The sequence below is a fragment of the Dryas octopetala genome, chromosome 3 (assembly GCF_963921425.1).
Source record: "Dryas octopetala chromosome 3, drDryOcto1.1, whole genome shotgun sequence".
NCBI classification, from domain to species: Eukaryota; Viridiplantae; Streptophyta; class Magnoliopsida; order Rosales; family Rosaceae; genus Dryas; species Dryas octopetala.
In genome coordinates, this window is record NC_141368.1 from 2,091,797 (window position 1) to 2,118,245 (window position 26,449).

General features: G+C 35.5%; 3 protein-coding genes across 3 annotated transcripts; 2 read left to right on the plus strand and 1 right to left on the minus strand.

Annotated features, from left to right (window-relative positions):
* Positions 1-1,544: 1,544 nt before the first annotated feature.
* Positions 1,545-6,284, plus strand: LOC147289414 (Pectinacetylesterase family protein). Its single transcript, XM_086234880.1, has 13 exons — positions 1,545-2,007; positions 2,094-2,176; positions 2,841-2,970; positions 3,877-3,956; positions 4,124-4,210; positions 4,372-4,496; positions 4,607-4,667; positions 4,935-4,991; positions 5,080-5,157; positions 5,239-5,344; positions 5,449-5,597; positions 5,725-5,838; positions 5,931-6,284. The coding sequence occupies exons 1-13, from the start codon at positions 1,851-1,853 to the stop codon at positions 5,937-5,939; spliced, it is 1,236 nt and encodes a 411-aa protein (XP_086091006.1). The 5' UTR covers positions 1,545-1,850; the 3' UTR covers positions 5,940-6,284.
* Positions 6,285-7,113: 829 nt separating this feature from the next.
* TPP2 (tripeptidyl peptidase ii) lies at positions 7,114-17,963 on the plus strand. Its single transcript, XM_086235638.1, has 34 exons — positions 7,114-7,594; positions 7,878-7,956; positions 8,041-8,114; positions 8,296-8,405; positions 8,518-8,598; positions 8,882-8,968; positions 9,040-9,182; positions 9,502-9,652; positions 9,736-9,858; positions 10,025-10,108; positions 10,220-10,407; positions 10,500-10,674; positions 10,778-10,899; positions 10,988-11,067; positions 11,254-11,312; positions 11,799-11,953; positions 12,056-12,234; positions 12,386-12,498; positions 12,567-12,737; positions 12,875-13,003; positions 13,114-13,214; positions 13,309-13,426; positions 13,642-13,721; positions 14,022-14,094; positions 14,345-14,430; positions 14,510-14,561; positions 14,637-14,771; positions 14,938-15,006; positions 15,124-15,216; positions 15,436-15,531; positions 16,294-16,392; positions 16,520-16,612; positions 16,950-17,162; positions 17,594-17,963. Exons 1-34 carry the CDS (start codon positions 7,219-7,221, stop codon positions 17,750-17,752), a joined length of 4,146 nt encoding a protein of 1,381 aa, XP_086091764.1. The 5' UTR covers positions 7,114-7,218; the 3' UTR covers positions 17,753-17,963.
* Positions 17,964-18,375: 412 nt separating this feature from the next.
* CYP715A1 (cytochrome P450, family 715, subfamily A, polypeptide 1) lies at positions 18,376-21,715 on the minus strand. The gene is made up of 4 exons (XM_086238250.1): positions 21,434-21,715; positions 21,079-21,308; positions 19,699-20,307; positions 18,376-18,812 (listed from the first exon to the last, which is right to left on the minus strand). Exons 1-4 carry the CDS (start codon positions 21,702-21,704, stop codon positions 18,384-18,386), a joined length of 1,539 nt encoding a protein of 512 aa, XP_086094376.1. The 5' UTR covers positions 21,705-21,715; the 3' UTR covers positions 18,376-18,383.
* Between the last annotated feature and the right edge of the window lie 4,734 nt (positions 21,716-26,449).

Below are 26,449 nucleotides of genomic sequence, written 5' to 3' on the forward strand. Positions count from 1 at the left end.
TTGTGTGAAGACTATAACACTAAATCCGGCTTTATAATATTAAAGATAGGGGTTGTAATATGGATTTTCACATTCCATTCTCGTCTATTTTCATATTGGGTTGGGTTTGTTGGGTTCAAGTGTACAACAGAGTATTAACAAGATTGGCATATTGGCCTTAGTTTGCAATTGATGGGCCGAAGTGCGCCATCTTCGAAATTACTAACATGCTTTTTTTTGGGAAGGTACTAATATGCTTTAGAGACCATACCATCTTACCATCGTACCAACGGGTAATTTCATCTAATTCATTTTTATTCAATTTACCGTAATTTTTTTTTTCTCTTCTAACATCTATTTCACAGTGTCCAGAAAAGAGAATAAAAAAAAATGAGGAAGATATTATCATGTATTATGCATATGATTGGAAGTAAATTACATAACGTCTCAAATTATCAAGTATTATCATAATTTATTATGGGGGAGTTGAGTCCAAGCATTATTATATAGATCAGGAATGGAGGTTGATCTGAATACTATCTGTGGCGGTTCTGTGCTAATAGGTCCCCATCCTAATTGAAAGTAATTAAATAATATTATGGGGATGGAATTAAATCTAAGCTGAAGCTTGCTGGATCTATCATCCACATGGAACTCATCAGATCTCACATCCTATCTAAAGGACTCAATTTTATGTGAATATCAGAATATGTGATCATCTAGTACCCTTCTCTTTGGCCTCATTTCGTGCTTAGTTATGAATGAATATGTAAAACGAAAAAAGAAGAATGATGATTTCTAACTATAAAAAAGAAGATTAATTAGTCATATATAATTCATATCTAAAACTTATTCCGATTAATCTCGTTTTGTGAAAATTAGATGAGATGAGTTTTAATCATCAAACCCTTATAATTAGTAAAATGAATATTTTAGACATCAAACTTTTATGATTAGTTCATCTTTATCTTTCAAGTTAAAAGTTTTTTCTTCTAATACATATTGAATTTACTCATTTAACATATCAAAAGAAATCATAGGCACCAAATGAGGCCTTATAGAACACTATGAGCAATTAGTGCATTCAATGATTAGATTTAGTGGTTATTAATATAATGAATGGATGAGTTATTAATATAGACAATTGTGATTACTGATTATACATGGTTTTTAGTAGTTACTCAAAATTTATCCAATCATTTAAACAATTTTGTGTGATAATGATCATAGACCAAAGGCCTGAATGAAATGAATGCTGAGTGAGGTATATTACATCATTGCAGGGAATAGTGAAAACGCCAGTCACGGACAAATTAGTCACTAAATTCAAAGTGGTTAATTAATTAACCAATCCAAGGGTTAATTAGACTGCATTAATCACCAACCCACATTTGAGTCCATGCTGAATTGGGTTCACCGTGAGTGCACACAGCAAGTCCACCAACGCCATCATCAAAATTCATAACTTTCAGGCCCATCACCGAACAATTTCGGCGGTGGGCCCCATAAACCCAATCTGAGTCGAGTACAACCAGTCCCATCTAATCGGCTTATAAAGTCGATGCACTCCCACACGACAAGCACCTCCAAGGCTCCGACTCCAACCCCCACCCCACGCTTATGCTTTCTCTTCAAGCTTTGCCCTCCCACCTTCCGCTGATTCGCTCCATATTTAGCTAACGGCTAACCCAACCATTCAAATTAATTGCTTATTTTTCCATTTGCATATTTAACAACTCTGTATTTTCTCACTAAAAGCATGAGATTCTTGCTCGTATCTTCTCTTTCAATTTTCAGAGACGTCATAAATATTCACTAGCTGATCTGTATGACTATGAAAAATCAACTTCAAAGAAGAGAGAGTGTTCGCAATGGCCAGTGAAATGAAGATGATGACGATGAATGTGAATGTACTGGTCGTGGTGACACTGACTCTGCTAACATGCGCGCCTTGGTGCGCCTACTCAGCGGAGCGACGTCTCCTGGTGAACATGACCATGGTTCGGAACGCTTCAGCTCTCGGAGCTTGTAAGTTTCTTCTTAACTCAAAAACAAAAACAAAAATATTTTACATTTTTAATTTTTTTTTCATTGTGTGCGGTGAATATGCACAGTTTGCTTGGATGGGAGTTTGCCTGCGTATCATCTGCACAGGGGATTCGGGACCGGAGCAAGAAACTGGCTTTTGCAGTTCGAGGTAATTCATTAAATTAATTTAAAAAAATAAATAAATAAATAAAAGTGCTTTCCTTCTTTCCAATTGTGTCTTGCCACGTGTCTAGTTATTTGTGCTGGGTCGATGGACATTTGTTGACAAGTCACGACTCGTGAGCTATGACTTCCAGTGGGTTTGCACTTTGGGGTGGAATTCGGAAATCAATACGACATCGTTGGTTGTTGAGGTCCTTTCTTGAATCTCTTGTGTCCTGTGCAAGTTACTGGACAACTTGCACTGCTGTGGACGGCTTCAGGTGCAATGCTGATGTGGCGTCCTCTCATTGGTCAAAATGAACGATGGATTTGTCGGTTAACTTATTCACTGTGCCTTCTTTTGCCAATTCGGGGACAAAGCGCAGTCAGTTTCCGGAAATTCCAACAAAAATTAAAACGATAATAAATGATTTCTTTTTCTCTTTGATTCGAAAGTAATGCAGATGCAGCAATGTTATTGAGTTGGGTGGTGGTTTCAATGGGTCCGTTGGGCCATTACTTGTTGTTCACTTACGGATTACGCAATGTTCTTTTTTATGGTCCAAAAGAAAACAAATTCAGTTAAGTCAGTTAGGTAAGTGGGTGTGTGGGCCCAGGGTGAAACCTTATGATGCTTAAGCTTGCATTGATGATCATGCCCATTTTAACAGGGTGGAGGGTGGTGCAATGATGTAGAATCATGTTTGGAAAGAGCCCAAACGCGCAGAGGATCAACACGTTACATGAGCAAGTGGGAGGTGTTCTCTGGAATTCTAAGCAATAATGCATCTCTTAATCCAGGTACATTACAATGGTTAAGCATTAACTCATCTAGTGTGTGGTCCATGTCACATTTTCAACATGCTATGTAAGGCCGAGGTACTATTGCTCTCATTTTTGACTATTTTGATCTTTGGCATACAGCTAAGCACACAACAATAATAGCAACTATGCAAGTCTGGGTCTTATAGCAAAAAAAAGGGGTAAATCATAAATGAATCTGGAGTCTAGTGAAGTTCTATATGGACAGTCCTTCATCCATCCCATGTTCCTCACTTGCTCTATTGTCCCTTTCATGTGATTAATATATAGATGACAGCTATTTTTCTCACTTCTTGCTTCTGACCTTCTGACCCTTCCAGCCTTTTTTCAGTGTTGTCATAGTTTGTTGCCTTGGACTGTTTAGGACATGGGAAAGTGTAGATTTTGTCCATTGTGCACAATGACCTGTGGCCAATAAGTTAGTCCAGTTGGAAGGTCTGGATCTGCTGGTTGACAATTTACCAGTAAGTGAAGTCAAAGGATTGTCCATTCATGGTCAGATGTATGGACCTTGGAGTCCTTGATTGCTTAGTTGCATCCACATTTGAGATTCCACCAGAATAATTTTGATAATCACTCATGTACCCTTTATAATATTATGGAACAAATGTTTAGATTTTGGGTTATCTCTGCACAAAAATGTCACAAACTTCCTATAAAAGATTTATAAAGATGATCTGGATCCATGCATATAAGAAAAGATGTATTAACACTATACTGAACTCATCTGAGCATGTGGCTGAGGGAAAGCTTTATAAAAATCACTGGATATTATAGTTCTAGTTCTTAATTAGCACTCAAATTCTAGTTCTTCTTTCCTCTATTGGTCTCACCATAATGAATAGATAATGTATTCGTAACAGTTATATTTTGATTTTGAACCAGATTTTTACAATTGGAACCGTGTGAAGCTTAGATATTGTGATGGAGCTTCATTTGCTGGAGATACAATATTCAATAACGGGGTACTACTTCTCTCTCAACAAATAGTCATAACAATGTTGCCCCTATAAAAGAATGGGAAGAGATATGTAGAATTCAACATCTTGTTGTACTCTACTGAGAAAGCCAATGAAATATTTAAGTAACTAATCATTTCTTTGCATGTATGCATGTGTGAAATGAATGACAGACATCATTGCTCTATTTCAGAGGGCAAAAGATTTGGGAAGCAATCATTCTTGATCTTCTGCCAAAAGGTTTAGGACAGGCGCGTAAGGTAAACCCGACCCCTCATTATTTTGTTTTTTCTTAATTATCGTTTTGCTTCCTCTCTTACTTGGCTAGGAAACCAGATAAAAGAAGTTGCTAAACATTTGACATGAACTTAATTAGTTAGACATGCATGTATTCAAACTACTTATTTCATCTCTCTTCTAGGCTCTTTTATCAGGTTGCTCTGCTGGGGGTTTAGCTTCCTTTTTACACTGTGACAACTTCACCAAGTATTTACCAATAAATGCTAGTGTAAAGTGCTTGAGTGATGCTGGATTCTTTCTCGATATGTAAGTTTTCTGTTTTGGTGTTTCCACTTTCCAAGTTCAATAAAAGCAGGCATTGCATCTTGCCGTAACTTTGATTTCACATATTGTTCTTTGTCTTTCTTTTGATGCAGAAGAGACTTAAGTTTGAATCACACCATGAGGTCTTTCTATAATGATCTTGTTTCTCTACAGGTACCCCTTTACTTTGATGAGTTGCATAGTAAGAATTCAGATGTTCAAGTCATGGTAGGAAGATAAAAATGGAAAGAAACATTGCATATAGAAATGTGCACACTGAGTTAGATTTCAGACACATATGCCACTTAGGGGGCAGTGAAATAATTAATGCAGTAACTTATACAATCACATTAATGCCTAAGCGACCAAATCTTTGCTTGATTATATAGTTTTATTTACTTATAAATATGTACTCACATGTTTGAATTGTATGCATGGCAGGGGATAGAGAAGAATCTGCATAAGAACTGCACCAGTTCCCTGTATTTTGCTGAGTTGGTATTGATTTTGTAGCACTTGTGGCCCATTATTAAACGTCATTGCCTTGTAATAATGTTGTTTTAACATTTGCATTCTTTTGATGCAGTGCATCTTCCCACAGTATGCACTGAAATACATTACAACACCATTTTTCATCTTGAACTCAGCCTATGATGTTTACCAGGTATAAATTCTCACCACCGTCGATCTTGTAGTGCTAGTTGATGCAATTTTGAATAATTAGTAGAGCTTCTAATTTCCACAGTTCCATCATGGATTGGTGCCACCTTCAGCTGATCCACGTGGACACTGGAATCACTGCAAACTGAATCCAGCAGCATGCAACCCTGAGCAGTTAGATGCATTGCAAGGTTGCTCTTCAACTCTGTTTTCTTTCTTCAACTTGCATGATTCTCTTTAATCAAACATGATTATGGAGTAAGCAATGCTTAATTAAATTTGCAAATTATTTCAGATTTTAGGCGCGATATGCTTTATGCTTTGGGACCATACTACAAGTTTTCAGGAAGAGAGGGGATGTTCATTAACTCATGCTTTGCTCACTGCCAAAGTGAGTCTCAAGACACATGGTTTGGGGATGACTCCCCAAGAATACACAATAAGGTATTATTAATTCATGCCTCATTTTGAGGATCCATGTCATGTAATTTGCCGATTAGATTTCTCAAAAAGGTTACCTAACTCACACTCTCAGTAGTGAGTAACTAAAATCCATTGTGTTTTTGGACAGACCATTGCAGAAGCAGTAGGTGATTGGTACTTTAGCAGAAGAAGGGTAACCAAGGAAATTGACTGCGCATATCCTTGTGACACTACCTGCCATAACCTTATACCATCGGCTCAGGTAATTAATGTCTTCATGAATTTAAGTCCATTATGCTATGAGACTACTTGTTCTTAATTCATTCCATTTATCTGACCCGATATTTATTGTAGGTCTTATAGAGGATTTAAAAAATCATTAAGTGGAGGATTTTCAACAAGACAAGCTCTATGGCAGCCTTACAAGTTTACAACTTACCAGGAAAGAGCATGCATACAACTCTAATGGACGTGGGAAGGAATTTTACATACAAAGTGATACATAGCTTACGCTAAAAAGAATAAAAAATGAAAACGAAAGAGAATATTTACACAAGTTGTGCATTCTTTTTATCTTTTCTTTTTTCCTATTCCGATTCATCAGTAAATTAGAAGTTCATTTATTTGTATTACATGTTCAAATGATCTACATACAGCTATAAATATTAACAATATTTCTTCTACAAAGCACACCTATTACACTGGCAATGGAGTCACTAATCACAAACAAAACAAATGATGACAAGCTTACATTAAGATCAGAATTGGTAGATTTAAACAAGCTCCCAATGAAGTCACAATAGGACATCACACACAAGTGACGTAACACATAAAATTTGAGGATGAGAATAATAAATGAGTTATATGACAAAATTGAAGTAAATAATAAAGGAAACATACATAACATAAAGTCAAAATTAGTACTAAGCAAAGGCTAAACAGCAAAGGGTGAGTTTGGGTATTTAGCAACATAGATGTGGCAAGTAAAAACTGATTAGAACTAAAATAATCATTTAAATTACGAGGATTTGATTAAAAAAATTTAAAAAACCACAACGAAATTGAAAAAAATCCAAACCATAAGGACTAAAATAATCATCTGTCCTAATATATATTTGTGTTATATCATCTCTTCCTATAGTATATTCATTCGATTTCTATTGTTAATAACACAATGTTGTGGCAAAAACTTCTTGTGACATAAAGAAGTGGTGGGCTTGAACCTAAATCTTTTGCATTATCCGGCCCATGATTCTTATTGGGCTTGAACTTCAAATATACCTAATAGTTATTTGTTTTTGTCTCATTAGCGCAAGACGACACGTCGACACGACACAACACCGTAGCATAAATGATTTCTTAATTAAAAATTTTATCTTGAGGCTCGTTTTATATTTTCCTACAACTACAATAAAAAGGAAGGCTCTTGTCCCATCATTCGTAATCCATGCAAGGACAAACACGTAATTTCCTAACAAAAGATAACATTGCCACCCATTTCACATTCAATCAAACTCTGCCATCCAAGCTTCCACCAGCTGTCCCCAAACCGCTGCATCTCTTCACCACCTCATTACCACCGCCACCCCGGTTCTAAATTACCAAATCGCCCTTCATTTAATTTTATAATTAAAACAAAACGATGCAAAACCCAGTAGTTTTGTGCAAATTGCCGTATTTGCCCTTCGCACGATTCCCACTCTATCCGCCATTACTCTCACTCATTATTAGACCGGAAAGGCTCAGTAAAGCAAGAAGACCAAGACCAAGACCAAGATGGAGAGAGTGGAGTGGTAATAGTAAAACTAGTAGTAGGGTTGGGGCAATGCCTTGCTCTGCAATTGGTGGTGGTGGTGGAGGTGGAGGTGGTGGTGATGGTAACGGTTCTTTGCCTGGTTTCAAGCTGAACGAGTCCACCTTCTTGGCCTCCCTCATGCCGAAGAAAGAGACTGGCGGCGATCGATTCATCGAGGCTCATCCCAACTTCGATGGCCGCGGCGTCGTTATCGCTATATTCGGTATCTTAATCAGTTCTATTATGGTTGCAAGGAAAGAAAATTAAAGAACAGATAAATCTTCGAAACTGTTATGTTCTCTTTGGTTTTTCAAATATGTTTGGTTTTAGTTTTTGACGAATTGTACAAGTCAACGTGATCGTGAAAATTAGCGCAGCTAGGCAATTAACAAATTAAAAAAAGTTGTGCTAGGCGTAATTAGTAAAACAAATTCAGAAAGAAGGAAGTATTGGATTGAGTTTGTGAGTTGAGAAACTTAAGATGTTGAACTGAAACTGTGAATCAGATTCTGGGGTGGACCCAGCTGCTGCTGGATTACAAGTTACATCAGATGGAAAGCCAAAAATCCTAGATGTCCTTGATTGGTAACTACAGTTCTAATCTAGTTGAGCATATAGTTGGTATTATTTGAGCCTGAGATTTAATCTGACAACTTTTCTCTTTTTCAGCACTGGGAGTGGGGATGTCGATACTTCAAAGGTGGTCAAGGCCGATGAAAACGGTTGTATTCGTGGAGCTTCAGGTTAATTTCTTAATATATATATATATTTATATATTAATGCATATATGTGTTTCTCTTTATTATTGTTAAGGGTGGAGGCTTTTTTAGCTTATAAAAAAAGAACTATCTAATTGTGAACTAACTAACTAAGCTCTGTTTTCAAACATGCCATGCTTGGGCTTTAACGCAAAGTTTCATACAGGAGCATCTCTTTTGGTTGACTCTTCATGGAAAAATCCTTCTGGAGAATGGCATGTGGGTTATAAATTGGTATATGAGTTATTTACAGGCACATTGACTTCCCGCTTGAAGGTAAACATTGACATTATGATCCATTGATTCATTTATGTTTGTAGCCTCTATTATCACTTCTGATGTTAATGAACAAATTTTCCCTTTTCTTTGTTTATGTTTTCCTTGACAGAAAGAAAGAAAGAAAAAATGGGATGAAGTAAACCAAGAGGAAATTGCTAAGGCTGTTAAACGTCTTCATGAATTTGACCAGGTTGTTGAATATGCTGCTTCTTAATTTCTTGCATACACATCTATATTATGATACTGAAAGCACATTATACTTATTTACTCCATGTTTTGCTCATTTTAAGTAAGCTTGTAATTCCAGCTGTTTCACTCCTAAATATATGCTTAGCAGAGGTGGTCTCTTGTCAATATGCTTGCACTTCCCTTTGTTTTTCTTAAAAAAAAAATATATATATATATATATATGCTTGCCTTGTGCTGCTCCTCCATATGTAATTTTTTATGTTACCAACATATCATATTTCCAGAAACACAGTAGAGTTGAGGATGTTAACTTGAAAAGGGCTCGGGAGGACCTGCAAAGCAGAGTTGATTACCTACAGAAGCAAGCTGACGTGAGTGCCAAATTATTTATTTTTTTTTATTTTTCTTCAACTCTTAAAGGTATTAATTTTATATTTTCTAGAGCTATGATGACAAAGGACCTGTCATAGATGCTGTTGTATGGCATGATGGTGAAGTATGGAGGGTTGCCCTTGACACACGGACTCTTGAGGATGACCCAGATTGTGGAAAACTTGCTAACTTTGTGCCCCTAACTAATTATAGGTATGCTTGGTTTGGTTTCTAGTGGCAGTTTTATCAGAGAAGTATGTTGATGTTGGGGCAAAAAAATGATATATACTTAAGCCTTTATCATTTATATAGTTATTTTTTTAGATGAAGCTGGTATGTGACACTGTCAATGTTGCAACGTTAAGCACTAATGATGCTTTGAACCAAACAGTTTCTTGTCTGATTTTTTTTTTTTTTTTTTTTTTTTTTTTGTGTTTTAAATTCTGATTTGTAAAGTTATTCATGCTCGATGTTGTGATCATGGATTGATTCTATAGATTTTTTAATTAATTCTATATAAACTTTCTTACAGGATAGAACGGAAATATGGTGTGTTTAGCAAATTAGATGCCTGTACATTTGTTGTTAATGTGTACGATGAAGGGAATATCTTAAGTATCGTAACAGATTGCTCTCCACATGGCACTCATGTTGCTGGTATCACATCTGCTTTCCACCCGAAGGTACTATTGTATAAGTTTATCAATTTGCTGCACTTTTGTCAGTGGTAAGACAATATACTCATGATACATGTGTTTGTTCTTAGGAGCCTCTGTTGAATGGTGTTGCACCCGGAGCACAGTTAATATCTTGTAAAATTGGAGATACACGCTTAGGTTCAATGGAGACAGGAACTGGTTTGACTCGAGCTTTGATTGCTGCTGTGGAGGTGCTTTAAAATTCAATCATTTGTGTTAACATTCTGAGATAATCAGCATTTGGACTGCATCCATGTCTTGTTTTGGCGTTTAGCGTTATGCTGCTAGTGTTCATGGAAATTCCAATGCATGGTATAAATTAGTATAATGATGTTATTTATGCAATGTTTTCTGCAGCATAAATGTGATCTAATTAACATGAGTTATGGAGAACCTACATTACTACCAGACTATGGGCGCTTTGTTGACCTTGTTAATGAGGTATCATTTCTGAATTTGCAATTGTGTCTCGGGTAACTGCTTAGTGTTTTTCTCCTTTATCTTTCATGCTCACAAATATGCTGCAATCTTCTCATTGATGTTAAAAACTAGGTCGTGAACAAGCACCGTCTGATATTTGTGAGTAGTGCTGGCAATAGTGGGCCAGCATTGAGCACCGTCGGAGCACCTGGTGGTACCACATCAAGCATTATAGGAGTTGGTGCATATGTCTCTCCTACAATGGCTGCTGGTGCTCACTGTGTAGTTGAAGCCCCCAATGAAGGTCTTGAGTACACTTGGTATGTTAATTTCACATTAATACATGAGTTCCCTCCCCCGGCTTCCTTTGTGTTGCTCTTCTGGTTTTATCACAGGTTATGCTCAAATGCAGGTCTAGCCGAGGACCAACTGCCGATGGAGATCTTGGTGTCTGTATAAGTGCTCCTGGTGCAGCTGTTGCTCCTGTTCCTACATGGACTCTTCAACGACGCATGCTCATGAATGGAACATCAATGGCATCTCCATCTGCATGTGGGGGAATTGCATTGCTTATAAGTGCAATGAAGGTATATCTTTTTTGCATTAGTAGTCTTGTTTATGGCTTTTTTGACATTCTTAGTACAAATCCATATTTTGCGATGTAACTTCTTAAATCTATTGTTTTCTCAGGCTGAAGGTATTCCTGTGAGTCCATACAGTGTAAAGAAGGCGCTTGAAAATACATCTGTTCCTGTAGGCAGTTTGCCAGAAGATAAATTATCAAGTGGACAAGGGCTTATGCAAGTTGACAAGTTAGATTTCTTGATCTAGTCCTTCACTTCTTCCTAGTTCCTACTACAGAGTTTTTGAGAAATATCTTGATTATTTATTTATTATCAGGGCACATGAATATCTAAGGCAGACCCGGGATATACCATGTGTTTGGTATCAAATAAAGATAAACCAGTCTGGTAAATCAAGTAAGTTTGGCCCCATCCCTGCCTCCATTTCCCTCACTCTTTGTTGACAAGCACAAAATTTATGGTGCCTGACTATTATGCGCCCATTGATGTTGCACATTTGCATAAATTTTAGCACGATAATTCCTATTTTCTTGCATGATGAAATAATAGTCTGCCATTGACTGTGGTGCATTTTGATGGCAGCTCCTACATCACGAGGCATCTACTTAAGGGAGGCTAGTGCCTGCCAACAATCTACCGAGGTGAGATTAGTTATTGATTTGCTAGACTTTCGTGATATGGCTATATATAGTTTAAAATTTATACCAGTTTTCTGGAACATTCAGAGGTAATTTATTTTCTCCTTGGGAAATGTTTTAATGCTATGCTTTCAGTTGCATTGTTACCCTTAACATGATCACCTATTATGCTTATGATTACACCTGAGAAGCAACAAGATTTCTTTTTGCAAAACGTTGTTATCACTCTGAGGTTGTACATGATTTTCTTTCATCATGCAATTGTTTTATAATGTATTGTTGCCAGCTGCAGCTTGGTATTGTGATGTTTTATAAGTCTTTTATGCATATGCTTAAATAATGACTTTTTATTGATGTTCATACTATTTGGGTTGCCTCCCTTGTATTATAAGGTTCATATGCTTTTTATTTAAAATTCTTAGAGTAAGTTCTGCAACATATCTTTGCATCTGCCAATTCCTACAATAGCTAAAGTAGTGTTGTTAACAGTGGACAGTGCAAGTTGAACCAAAATTTCACGAAGGTGCAAGTAACTTAGAAGAATTGGTTCCTTTTGAGGAATGTATCGAGTTGCATTCCAGTGAGAAGACAGTTCTAAGGGCTCCTGAGTTTCTGCTTCTTACTCATAATGGACGTAGCTTCAAGTTAGTTAGCACTACTTTAATATGCTTTTTTGTTATTCATTTGTATCTATGGTAACTTTTTCCTATTACATTTTTTTACAAGTTCTCTTTTCCCTTTTTCAGCATAGTGGTGGATCCTACCAACCTTAGTGAAGGTCTGCACTATTATGAACTATATGGTCTTGATTGTAAAGCACCCTGGCGCGGCCCTCTTTTCCGAATTCCAGTTACTATAACAAAGCCTATGGCTGTGATAAATCGACCACCATTGCATTCATTTTCCAGGATGTCATTTTTGCCAGGTGTGTGCAGTGTTAGTTTTCTTAGATATGTCATTATTATTATTTTTTAATTGGTTAGTATTGATCATATGGTACCTTTTTTTTGGTCTTCATTCTTTGATGGTGACAATTCCTTCTCTTGATGATGGAACATTACTTTATATATTATTAGGCCACATAGAAAGGAGATTTATAGAAGTACCTCTTGGTGCTACATGGGTTGAAGCAACCATGCAAACTTCAGGATTTGATACAACACGAAGATTTTTTATTGACTCTGTTCAGGTACAATATATGCATTTTAAACTTTATCCGACCATTTATGTCTGCTCTAACATGTTTGCAATCTCCAGCTTTGTCCATTGAAAAGACCTTGTAAATGGGAGAGTGTTGTAACGTTCTCTTCTCCTGCTGCCAAAAGCTTTTCATTTCCTGTTGTGGGTGGTCAAACAATGGAATTAGCTATAGCTCAGTTTTGGTCAAGTGGCATAGGAAGCCATGAAACGACTATTGTGGATTTTGAGGTATGCTGTTTATAAGTTTTGATTCTTTAAATGTAGTTTTATTGTCAGTAAAGTCATCTGGAGTCATGATAGAATTTGATGTAATGATGAACTTCATTGGAGAGCCTTACATGTGGATTTTTTACATGACATTTTAGATTGTGTTTCATGGAATTAACGTTAATAAAGAGGAAGTTGTACTTGATGGAAGTGAGGCACCAGTCAGGATTGAAGCTGAAGCTCTATTGGCATCTGAGAAACTTGCACCGGCTGCTATTCTAAACAAGGTGAAGTTTCTCCTCTAGCGTAGGTGATGGTGGCCATAAATGTTCTTCATTAACTTCTTGGTGCCTTTGTGTTTTAATATGGTATCTTTTCCCTTGAGTTAAATTTGCAGATAAGAATTCCATATCGACCGCTCGAGGCTAAACTTTGTCCACTTCCAACAGATCGTGACAAACTACCCTCAGAAAAACGTATTCTGGCGCTGACATTAACGTGAGTTATGGTCTGATATTAATTAATTGGCTGCTTCAAATGGCTATACCTTCTGTTTTATAGTAATCTATTCTTACTATTCTGGTTCTTGCAGTTACAAGTTCAAATTGGAAGATGGAGCTGAAGTAAAACCTCAAGTTCCATTACTTAACAATCGCATATATGACACTAAATTTGAGTCTCAGTTTTATATGATCTCTGATGCAAACAAGGTACCTTTGAGTTTTATTTCTTTGTTATATGAAATTTTAAGTTGATTGTTACTTGAGGGAAGTTAGGGGTACAACCTTCCCCAAATTTTAATTGTTTGCTGTAAGTAAACTTTTACTCCAATTATTTTGTATGCTTGTTGTACTATTGATGCTTTGGCAGTTGAATATACTTTTCTCCTTTATAATTTCTTACTTTTTCCCTTTACCAATCATAGCGTATATTTGCAATGGGTGAAGCCTATCCCGAATTCTCAAAACTACCCAAGGGAGAATACAATTTACAGCTATATCTAAGGTATGGTCTTTTTTTGAGAGGAAACAACAAGTATAACTGCACATTTTGTTATTTCCTTGTTGAAGTTGTGAATTTAGACTTATTTTTGCTACAAAAATTTAGCATTCAATTCCCATATTAATTTTATAAAAGATTTTTTCTGAAGAGTACTGAATTCCACAACTTGGTTTGAAATTTTCTTAATTTGAGTGTACCAGCAATTGTTTGCCAGCGTGAAAATAGGGACAACTAAGTTCTATATTAAATTAAAGAAAATTCTTACTACTCAAACTTCATCTATATGACATGTTTCAACCTCAGACACGACAATGTGCAATATTTGGAAAAAATGAAGCAGCTGGTGTTGTTCATTGAGAGAAAATTGGAAGAGAAGGTAAAGTGTCATCTCTTTAATGATCAATTAGATAATCTGAATTAATGCTTTGAGAACCTGAATTTGCATTACATTTGAACAAGTGATGTATTTTTCTTTATAAGGATTCCTATTGAATCAAATTTATAATATTTATACCCCTGAATGGTCAGTTCAAATCAAGGTGTCATTTTTACAAGCTGTATCCTGTGATCAATGAGTCTATGTTTCATTAATTTTTAAATTCTCCTCTGGTCTCTTTATAAATCAGGATGTTATCCGGTTGAGCTTCTTCTCCCAACCTGATGGCCCATTGATGGGAAATGGTGCTTACAAGTCCTCGGTTTTAGTTCCAGGGTATGCAACTGGGTAATTTGTTCCTGTTGTTTAATAATGTCATTTTGTAATGCTATTTAACCTATTGAAATTTTGGTAGGAAAAAAGAAGCAATTTATTTGGGCCCACCATCCAAAGACAAGCTCCTAAAGGTATTGTTCTGTTTTCTATTTTTATTTTGATGTTTGTGCTGACAGTGTTTAATACTTCTTATAAAATTTCTTTAGTTTTCTCCACAAGGATCTGTTTTGCTTGGAGCGATCTCATATGGAAAGCTATCATATGTTGAAAAGGGAGAGGGGAACAATCCGCTAAAGAACCCTGTGTCTCATCAGATTTCTTATATAGTGCCACCAAATAAGGTTTTCATATATGCTGCCTTGTATCGTTTTCCCATAGTCTAAGACAGCATCATGTATGTGCTAATGTGACTGACCATCTGAGCTTTGGTTAGATATATCATTGTGCTTGTTATTTAACCTATAAAAACATGTATGTATAAATAGTTTCATTACAATACTTTTACAGATGGATGAGGACAAAGGAAAAGGTTCTCCCACTTGCACCAAGGCTGTTTCTGAGCGATTACAAGAAGAGGTATGTAAGGCACATGAGAATAATGTTTCTCCGTCTGATCTGGAGGCTTCAGTCTTTTTTGCAGGTTTGCCTTACCATCCGAGATACTGATACTTATGTTGATACTCTGTGCATCAGGTTCGAGATGCAAAGATTAAAGTTCTTGAAAGCTTAAAACAAAACAATGATGAAGATTGCTCAGAGTGGAAAAAATTATCTGCCTCTCTTAAGGTTAGAGAGTTCATATTGTTTGTCCTTTAATCTAAGATACCATTAAGATTCTAAGAAAGTATTTTCCGGAGCTACATGTAAACACATATTTGGTTTATAACTGAGCATCTGCTTTTAAGTATGTTTGGAACTAGCCATTGTGGATTACCATTTTACGTTTGAAGTTGCTGTAGCATGTATAAGTCACTAATCATTTGTACTTTTTGTTTCTCTTTGCAGTCTGAATACCCAAAACACACTCCACTGCTTGCAAAGATTTTGGAAGGTTTGCTTTCTCGAAGCAATGTCGAGGACAAAGCCTGCCATTACAAAGAGGTAGTTAGTACAACCATATGGTCAAGAGCGATGTAGCTTTTAAATTGTTTTTTCCCCTTGCAAGTGATGAGATATAATTCTTCCCCCTGTGGTTCTGGGGACGAAATAGATGTTATAGGTGGACCACTGGACCTTTTGTGGCCATAAGTGTGCACAGTGCTGCAAGAAACAGTGTTAAAAGAAGATTGGAAAAGAAAGTGTAATAAGAAGGAATAGTTCTTCCAAAGTTTTCATCTACAGATAAATTGGACATGAGCAGCTTGAAGTTAGCTTCTGCTGGGCCACAAATATGCCTAGTAGGCTAGTAGTAGGTATTAGTATACTGAAAGGGGTATATTGGACAAATAATAATGGGTTCATGTGATTGTGTACATAAACAACAATCCTACCATTATAATTCTCTTTAACTTGACCTTTTAAGGTAAATATATGGTGTGATGCACTCCCACCTGGTTACATGGTATCTGTCACCTCCTATTATTTGATTAAATCTGATAGACCATAATGAAATAAAAAATTTCATTGATACAGAAATATTTTTATTATTTTTCACTTGATTTCTATTAGTTTCTAAGCCACAGATATTTTACTCCGCCATAGCTAAGTTCCTGATTGTTATGGTTTATGTGTTGTATGATTTGTTTGACGATGAAATCAATTTTGGGGAAATTGGATCTCCCCATGCATGGATTACCCTTGTCTATCTCCTTTACTTTTTTCAAGACATGAGATGGGCTAGTCCTACTCTTTGCTGCCTTGCAGGTTATTGATGCAACAAATGAGGTTATTGATAGTGTTGACAGAGATGAGCTAGCGAAATTTTTTGCATTTAGAAGTGATCCTGATGATGAGGAGGCAGAGGTGTGCATCCATGTCATCAAATTTGTCTTTTTTAAATCTTCCGAAATTGTTTCAGAGAATCAACAACTCTTACAAGCTTTTTCTATTTGAATTTGTTAATAATAATTAGTATTTATTCTTGTTACAGAAAATTAAAAAGAAAATGGAGACGGCCCGTGATCAACTAGCAGAGGCATTGTACCAGAAAGGACTAGCACTGGCAGAGATTGAATCTTTGCAGGTTGGAACAGTTAATTTCTGTTTTGCATTAATTCATAGTTTTGTTTTATAATTGTAATACTCTGCATTTTGAACAATTTTGGTATAATAATAAGATGTACACATGCTTTTGCAAAAATATGTTAAAGTTGGATGTCAGATTTATTTTCAAATTGTTTTGTCTGTGATGGTTGTACCTTTGATTAATGTATTAAAGCTTGTTTATTTCAGAATAAGGTTACCTCATTCTCTATTAATGCTGAGAGAACTCACCGTCTTTATCCTTAAACATTAGTTAGTTATGTGTGTTACTGTCAGTTTACTTCTTATATCCATTTCTTTCATTATAATTGTTGCAGGGTGACAAGCCTTCACCTTTAGGGGTAAGTGAAGGTGCAAAAGAGGCAGACAAGACTGATGATCAGTCTGGAACAGGCTCTGGTGTCCAGCCCGATTTATTTGAGGCTAACTTCAAAGAACTTAGGAGCTGGGTTGAAGTGAATTCTTCTAAATATGGAACTCTCTCTGTGCTACGTGAGAAACGCTATGGAAGGCTTGGAACAGCACTGAAGGTAACTTTTTTTCCCTCTTACCCTTGCAAACTCAAGCATACTGCAATGTGCCTAATCCCATCAATAGTCCCCTGGAACATGGGTCGGTGGATGTCAGTGGTATCATTTGCACTTCTTTATTTTTTTTGTTATTTCTGGTAGGCTTTGTTGATTAAATATTTTAAGTAATCTTAGTGTAGGTCAATGCAATTAACACATTAATGTAATAGGTCCCAAAACCAGTAAAACTGGACAAGAATAGGAAAACTTTAAGAAACATACAAAAAGTGATCTTCCATTCAGTTGTAGTTTTGAAGTTCGTACTGTAAGGTTTGTTTTTCCTTTGCTCGGAAATGATTGCTAGAGAGGGAAATCTTTATTATGTTTAAAAATATCTTTCGGTTACTATTTCCAGTGAATTGGTCCTTTAACCTGATCATTTACAAGTGCAGGTTTTGAATGACATAATTCAAGAGGATGGGGAGCCCCCCAAGAAGAAGTACTACGAGTTAAAGCTCTCTTTGCTGGATGAGATAGGTTGGCAACATTTGGCCACGTATGAGAGACAATGGATGTATGTGCGCTTTCCAGCAAATTTACCTCTTTTCTAGGGTTGCTTTGTTTGAGAAGCTCAACTAAATTTGAATAATTATATCAGAATGCAGAATATGGTGCTAGGCCCTGTTTGCTAGTTCGACTGTCCATATGCTTGCGAACATGTTATAAGAAACTTTTCTTTTACTCTAGTCAGAAATAAAAATGACTATTACTTTCTGACAATGAAAAATACATGAATGCAACTTTTCATTTTTCCTTGAAAAAGTCGGTCAGAGACCATTCGGTAATGGTTTCATATTTGGCTAAATTCGTTTTCCTTTTTCAGGCTTACTAATTTATATATGGATGAATGGTTGGCCTGTCTTCTTCATCCTTTAGCTTTACTAGTTCAACTCTTTCGACTAACAAATTAATGAAATTGTGGATTTTATTATTATTTATTCCGATGGATTGCACAAGACACGAATACTTGAAAGAATCATTAACGAAAATATATTAATTCAATGGTAGTGAGTAATGGTAAAAGAATATAGGCATCTTAATTAAAAAAAAAAAAAAGAATATAGGCATCTACTTTTAACCTAAGAATTTGGGATCCGGATCCTCTGCTTGCTTTTTCTTTAGAAGCTATACTTAATACGCTAAGAGCCATACAACGGGGCCTAATTCTATGTAATTAAGTGCCTAAAGAGGCTGGAGTACAAGAGGCAGTCCAAAAGAAGGCCTCAAAGAGAGCACAATAGAAGGAGAATGAGAATAAGTTGGAGAGATTGTAAAAGAAAACCTAGACAAAATGAGGGTTAGGACGATCTTGTACTCCAAAAAGGTCAAGTTTCGACCGATACACATTCTTCCTCCAAACCCGAAAGGCAAATATCCCATCTTGTGCTTGCACCCACCATGAATGTCATCCTTGAACCTCTCTGGCTTGAACTCATTCACGTCCTCACCCCACAGAGCTGGGTCGTGGTGCATGCCCACTATGTCAATCCACATATTGGTCCCATTAGGGATTGTTAGGTCATCACTCACTTCAATGTCCCCTCTCGCTTGCCTTTGTGCATTTGGTGCTGAAGGGTATAGTCGAAATATCTCGTTCATCACCCATCCCATCTGCATCATTACAATTACAAGCTAATCAGTATAGTTATATATATTATTCTTCATCAAACTATGTATTAATCAAACAAAAAACAAAAGTATACATTTGGTACGTTTTATTAGTTACATTTAAATACTAAATGAACTACACACACATTAAAGTGATTGTCACAAGCTAACTAACTATTAATCTAATGATATTTCCCTTTATTTTGTTGGTGAAATCTCAAATTTGAATCCCCGACCTCAGAGAGAAAATTAGGAAGATGAAAATTAAGTAGGAATGTACGTTTCACCGGTTAGTCTCACTATATATCTGGACAAGTAGCACAGAGTCAAAGACTGAAAGGTTACTAGTGGTCCATGGGCCAGGGCCCAATGAATATGCATGGCCATTGTTGTTTTTTTGGACGGTAAAGCCACCAGGTATTGGCATGTCACATGTGGCATCCAACAATAGTATAGCTTTGTTATTTTATGTGACGCTGACAACCTTTGATCGAGCCCACTATGACCCTATGGTCCATATCTAGCCCACCTCATGGGAATCATGTGCTGCTTTCCCACGCGCTTTAACGCGTGGACTGAGGCCAAATATACCACTGTTGTCTGACCAACAACTATCCAACCATTCAGCTTGGAGATTTTGACACTCCCAAATCTGAAGTGGCACACCTTAATTACTTAATTAATGAAACACGTACACATTAATACTCCACTTAATCAATTTGAACCCTGGGGATAGACCATGCACGGTATTTGATCGACTTTGCATTTAATTTGAAATTGTATATGGGGTATGATAGGCATGCAGCTAGCACACAATTAAGCATAAGTTTATAAGAACGCATGCATGCACATAAATGTGGTGATAGAAAACAAGGCATTAATTTGTTACCTTTTTGAGTCCAGCAAGCTTGTTGACATCAATCTCTTGATCTCCAACAACTTCCCTAATCTCTTCCCTCAATTGATTTTGCCACTCCGGATGGTCGGCCAGAAGCAGCATCGTCCATGTGATGGCAAGTGCCGTTGTCTCATGTCCCCCAAAAAAAAAGGTCTTGCACTCATCGACCAGCTCCTGGGTGGTTAGAGCCTTTGTGAAGCCTCCTGCTTCACTCTGCTTAAGCAACAACCCAAGCAGGTCGTGCTGCGGTGCTGACTCGTTAATCGATTTTTTCCGAGCAGAGATAATGGACAAAAATAGCTGTTTAATTTCATTTCCGAGCCTTCGGGCCTCCAGGGTTTTCTTGGGGTACAAGAATTTCCCAAAAGGGACCCCCACAAAGCGGTTGGTCTGGAAGAGGGTCATTTGCAGAGCTCGTAATTTTTCGAAGACTTGGCGGCCGCTTTGGTAGCTGATGCCGAAGCTGGTCTTGGCGATGATCTCTCCTGCTGTTGCTGTAATATCTCTCTCCACATCAATTTCTGGACTGCCGGAATTTATGAGGGTGCTCCACTTGTCCAGCATTTGTGTGGTGGTCTCCACCATTAAGTTTGCCATTGCCTGTTCATTTGCACAACATGGAATATAATTTAATTAGTGGGTTTCATATAAAAATCATCATAAAGTTAAAGCACTAGAAAGAAAGGATGCTTCACTAATTAAGGTTCATTTCGGAGATGCCAGAAATTGCATGCTTTAATATTGACATGGCTATATATATTGCTCTAATGCATTTGTATACGTACTTAAAGCTATAGCTGCAATATATGACACTGGAACAATTAATGTATTTAAAATTTTTCTTCTTTTTCCTCAAATGTAAGGGTAAAAAGAGAATTACAAGATGTCTTGATTAACTCACGTGATAAGTAAATAATGAGGTGTAGCAGATGTATTTGTCATTGCAAATTTCATCACAATATTTTCCAGTTAGGGTAATACTAGGAGACTATGTTATTATACAACATTTGTGATATCATATGATGTGGCTTCATAATCATCCTTGATCTCTTCATCTCTCTCTCTCTAGCAAGGGTGGGTAATAAGCCACGTCATTTGGTACTGCAAATATGGTACAATGACATGGTCCGGCCCGTATTACCCTTATAAGTTATATTCTAAACCATTTTCCAGCAAAGTTATATTCTTAAGCAATCAAGGAGATCTTATAAGTTATATCAGAAGAAAGAAAAATATCAAAATCCTTTTTATAAAATTGAATGCTTGTCCGCCCATTTCCAGCTTTTTTATCAAAATAGACCTGATCGAGGCATGGGCCTTGGTACAGATTCTCACAGAGAGAGAGAGAGAGAGAGAGAGAGAGAGAGAGACCTTCAAGTTGGTAGGGTTAAATGCAGGAGTGATAACATGACGGTGACGGACCCAGTCATCGCCTTCAGACATGACGAGACCATTACCGAACATGGGTGCTCGATCACGTCTGAACACCGCCGGCTTCCCCCAATTCTTCGCCGTCACCTCTGTAGACAATTTTTTCAGTAACCCTGGATCTGCTATATACAAGAATGGCTCTGTCCCCAACCAGTAGATGAACATCTTTCCTGCACACATTAATTAATTTAACAAAAATTAATTCACACAAAATATATATAAAATCTATTAACATTCAAAATATACATATAAATTAAGGATTTAGATTCTCTGCTAGACTTATTTTTAGACGTACCGTAGGAGTTTTGCCAACGAGCAAAGTAAGGAAATAAAGTTGAGTGTATGTCATGTGTGATATTATTTGAAGGCACTGTAACAATTTCTGAAGAGCTGCTTTTATTGATCTTCTTTTTCATCTCACTCAAATTTCCTAATGGGAAACTTGGACATGGACCCCCTAACCCATTTTTCTTAAGCTTCCTATATGCTGCCATTGGAAATACCCAAAAACTAAATAATAATCTGCAGCACAACATGAGAATGATGGTGATCACCAAGACTCCCATGGCTGAGCATAAAGCCTGAAACAACCCAACACACGCCATCTCTCTAATCTCTATATCTCTCTCTACCTCTTTCTCTCTCTTTCTACGCACTCAAATTTATAAGCTTCAATGTTTGTTTCTGAATGAATATGAGAAGAGAGAATGAAGTGAGTATTTATAGACAGACCGATATATTCCTTGGCCATCGTTTTGTAGAAGAGAATCTGAGAAACGGGGTTCAATATTGTCGGAACTTTGACTATGACCACCAATTTTCTCCTGACGTGGCATTTTCTAAACGACTTGGCGTTCTATTAGTGGTCGGTCTTGGGCCTGGGCCAATGGGCCTGGGTTTCATTTATGTTTTAATCAATGCTTTTTGAGGTCACTTTTGTTTTGTCAGCGAATCTTTTTATTTCTTGTGGTTCATCCGTTCATATCAGAAACTTGTTTACGGCTGAAAAAGTATTTACACCGTCCGTTTGTTCTGATCTCCTCCTCAGACTCAGTTGTTCGTTTTTCATGTAACCGTCTATGGGTGTGGTCGAAGTAATTCAGTCAACCATCGCTCGTTGACCCCATTTTTAGAAATCTAAGTACACAGTCATTGCACCGTCCTTAGCAAGTAAAGTTTAGGACCTTTGTTGGACCTACATAACACAACACACCAACCATTAATTTGAGTATTTGACTTAAGAACTAATGCCTACTCTTAACCAGTTTTTTTTAAGGAATTATACGTACGTAGAAAGTTGATATATATATGAAGGAGCAGGCTTTACCTAGCTGGCCGGCCGGGTATAGAAAGTTGCATGGACTTAGTGCATGTGGAATTTCACATGATGCAAAATTGAACCATTTAAATTGGCCAATTTACATGCTTGACCAGAAAAGCTCTAAGATTGGAGGGAACCTTTTCTCACTTGAGACTAACATATAGTTTCAACGTAATATGCAAGTTGATGTGTTTAATGCATACTATTACATTACATGTGCTTTACTGCTGAATTTTAAGATCCAGGTGTCGTGACAAGACCCAATTCCGAGAGCGTAGCAGGTCCAAACTGACTCTTGCACGACTAATGATACATATATATATTTATGCATGAGACTATGAGAGTAGAATTAATCTTCAATATTAATTTCTACGTTCTGCATGCATTTTCATCGATTTTTCTTCTTGTTGGATAACTATTTTTAATTAAATATCAAATTTACCTATCTAGGTATGGGATTATGTATGCATTAAATTAAACACTAAGTCATGCATGACCAAATAACAAAGACTTAATGGTAATTAGGTTCTTAATTTGCTCCGACCAAAAAAAGCCGATTTGTGTCGAACCGTGTATGCATGTGCAAGTGCATACGTAGGCATTAATTGAAAGTCTTGCAATCCTCAAGCGGCATGTATCATATGTATGCGTATATAATCACTTTAAAAAATTAAACTTATTTGCATGTAGGCTGCTACGATATATCGACGGTTGCAGTTGTGGACTTGGTAAAATCAAAGATGGGTTTTAATAATTAATTAGATGGGGAGAACATTCCCATCTGGATCGCATGTTGGCGTTGTTGAGATATGTTCCAGTCATATATGGTTCTTTCATTTGGTCAAGATTCAAACGGCACGTACGAAATTAGTCTCAAGCTGATCGCCAGTTTTTCAACTTTTTCATTCCTTTTATTATTATTTTATTTAAAATGATTTTTAAAGTCATCAGGAAATTAGTAACTTGTCAGCTTAGCGTTCTACTTTCTTTTTCAACATTAGAAAATCATGCATGTGAATTGCCAAGAAAATAAGAATCATTACCGCCGCGGCAGCGGACGCTCGATCTCTAGCTTCTAGTAATTCCAATATTATGACTAATTTAATTATTTATTGCATTAAGTGCTAAAGTATGTAATATATTTTACATATACAGTAAAATTTCTATAAATGAATGTTCGATAAATCAATAACCTCGGTTAAATAATAAAATTTTTTGATCTCAACTCAGACCAGTGTACTAAAATAATAACGTACATCGCTAAATGTATAAGATAATAATTTTCTTAAAATCTTTTAAGGCCCAGCGAATATATAAATTAATAATTGATGAAATACATAAAAGAAATAGCATATAAAAATTCATAATACATATTATGAAACTTTTTACTTAACAACTTTTATTTTCTCAATTCAACTTTTTCTCAAAATATGCTTCTAAAGTCGTTTGCCTTTTCTTTGTACCTAAACCGAATTGAACCTCTTCCTTAATTTTTTGCAATGCATACACCACATTTGGTATATTTTCTTCATTTTGAAAAAACACTTGATCTTCTAATTCTTAACTTATTTCGAAAATGTATGTATATGTACTTATCTTGAATACCCTTGATCTTCTAGATCGTAATCCATGTATGTATGTACTTATCTTAAAATCACTTGATCTTCTAGTTCTTAACATCCATTTAAAAGTTTGAAGTCATACATGTATGTATCTTTGTTTTTTTTTATAAGATACATGTATCTTTGTAAAAAATATATATATGTGAACAAAAAAAACATATATAAAACTCTTTTTAAATTAATAAATATTCATTTATCAATAAATTATTCATTTATCAATAAATTATTCATTTATTAATAAATTAATAAATTATTCATTTATCGATATATAAATAACTCCTTTAAATTAAATAATAATTCTTCTTAGCCCCCATAGTATTAATTTATAGGGATTTTACTATATATATATTTGTTGTCTCTAAGTCCTCTTTCTACTTCGAAACAAGGTTGATTTTGACACGTTTTTCAGAAGTGAAATAAACAAATTAAAGAAACTGCATATATGACAAGAACTAGTCCAAATTCAATAATATAAGTAATTTGAGACTCAAATTACTTATATGACTGAATTTGAACTATTTTCCTTTTGTTTTTGTAAGACTATTCTTAATCAAAACTTAACAGATATATATAGATGGACTGGGTTATCGAATCATATTGTAGGGTTCACTCTACAATGTAATGAATGTATCCAAAAATCTTTTAAGAAATCCCATTCATAATATAAAATTGATGATCAAATGAAACTTCCGTTTTTTAGATTATCTTTCAAAATTTTAAAAAGACAATTAAATAGAAAATTGTTTAAGTATTTCATTAATTATATTTACATCTAAATGATTACCAAAAGCACGGTCTACATCTATGTTCAATTATTAATTTAATTATCTTTTTAGATTCATGATCATTTAAATGTTTACCGAAAACAAGGTCTACATCCATATATTTATGTATATTAGATGACTAAATAATTTCTATTTGATCAATATTTTGCATAAATGACCCTTAAAATGAGATATAATTAAATAATTGTTTGAATGAGATAACATTGTTAGATATACTAAAAGGAGTAATTTTGATTATTATAATTGTCATACCGTCACGTGGTGCTACTAATCTAACTATGTTATAACACATATATATTTATTAATACTATATTCTACAAGCATAAACTCATTATTCAATTATATTATAATACGTGAATTGATATATAATATTATACCACATAATAGTGTGACATCAACGATAGTTTTTCTACTAAAAGAGCGATGGTTATGGCTTATATATTAACTTACTTATGAGGCTAGTGTCAAACTCTTACAAGGTTTTCAAAAGAAGGACACGTGCCCCTATCCTTATTAGTAAACATTTTATCTTGTCAAGTTAATTTTTAATTAAATTGTGGAGTAGATCTGTTGTTAACTTTGTAATTGTCAATGTAATTTGACATTATCATCTTTCTCAACTCTCAAGTCAACATGGAAGACAATGGGTTTAGTTTAGCATCATTATGTTGGATTCGTAATAGCTTTTTAAAGACAGTATTGTTTTAGTTTATTGAGATGTCTTTGACTAGGCTCTATATTAATTACTTAATTTCATTCTATTCGTATTCACTAGAGCCGCACCTACTAACCTTTGTTCTCATACTTAATTTGACCAATGATGCATGTGATCAATAGATATTAAACAATCATCAATTCATCTTAATTATTTCCTTCACTTTTCGAAATGTATTGATGATATCAATTGTCAAACACTCAATATGTTGATCATGAACTTGTAGAATTATTACTTGGTGCATATATGCCATCAATATGGTGTTGATCGAGTTTGAAATAAATTTGGGGGGTGTGTGGGTTCTTTATTTCCTGATGGATACAATGTGAGTGTGGGATCTCGAAACGCAATCAAAATCAACTTTAACAAATATTTAGAGAAACGACATCTTATAGGCAGCGGGCCATTCATTTCTGTCTTGGTCAAATTGGAAAATAAGTAGTCGTTTTGTACTCGAATTCACCGCTCACATTCCAAACGTGGACCTTGGTTTTTTTCCAACCTAACAGTGAGAAGCCGTGTCAGAATTTACCTCTAGTTTATTTTACTTTTTTTTTTTGTCTTTATATATAGAGAAATTTAAAAAATTAATCTAAATTTAAGTCAATTAAACACTTTTAATCTTTTTTTTAGTATCCAAAAAAAAACTTTTTTTTTTATTTTTATTTTTAAAAATTTAACTCTTGAGTAGTGTTAGAGGGAAGCTTGAGTACTATTTGAGAGTCAAAATTCTAAAAAATTTAAAAAATGGTTGAAAACCTTTAATGAAAACTAAAATGGATTAGTTTTCCTCTCTTATATATACCTTTAGCAATTTAATTAGTTTCCTAAAAAAAAAAAAAAGGAGAATTTTGGGTTCTATGGATTT

Excerpts from the sequence above, each read along its gene's own strand:
- LOC147289414 (XM_086234880.1), top strand. The coding sequence starts at position 1,851 with ATGGCCAGTGAAATGAAGATGATGACGATGAATGTGAATGTACTGGTC. Across the intron at positions 2,971-3,876 it reads TAATGCATCTCTTAATCCAG|ATTTTTACAATTGGAACCGT; the intron begins GTACATTACAAT and ends ATTTTGAACCAG. Across the intron at positions 4,992-5,079 it reads CCCTGTATTTTGCTGAGTTG|TGCATCTTCCCACAGTATGC; the intron begins GTATTGATTTTG and ends CTTTTGATGCAG.
- TPP2 (XM_086235638.1), top strand. The coding sequence starts at position 7,219 with ATGCAAAACCCAGTAGTTTTGTGCAAATTGCCGTATTTGCCCTTCGCA. Across the intron at positions 9,653-9,735 it reads CATCTGCTTTCCACCCGAAG|GAGCCTCTGTTGAATGGTGT; the intron begins GTACTATTGTAT and ends GTTTGTTCTTAG. Across the intron at positions 16,613-16,949 it reads CAGAGATTGAATCTTTGCAG|GGTGACAAGCCTTCACCTTT; the intron begins GTTGGAACAGTT and ends TAATTGTTGCAG.
- CYP715A1 (XM_086238250.1), bottom strand. The coding sequence starts at position 21,704 with ATGGGAGTCTTGGTGATCACCATCATTCTCATGTTGTGCTGCAGATTA. Across the intron at positions 21,309-21,433 it reads TCGTTGGCAAAACTCCTACG|GAAAGATGTTCATCTACTGG; the intron begins GTACGTCTAAAA and ends TAATGTGTGCAG. Across the intron at positions 18,813-19,698 it reads AGCTTGCTGGACTCAAAAAG|ATGGGATGGGTGATGAACGA; the intron begins GTAACAAATTAA and ends GTAATGATGCAG.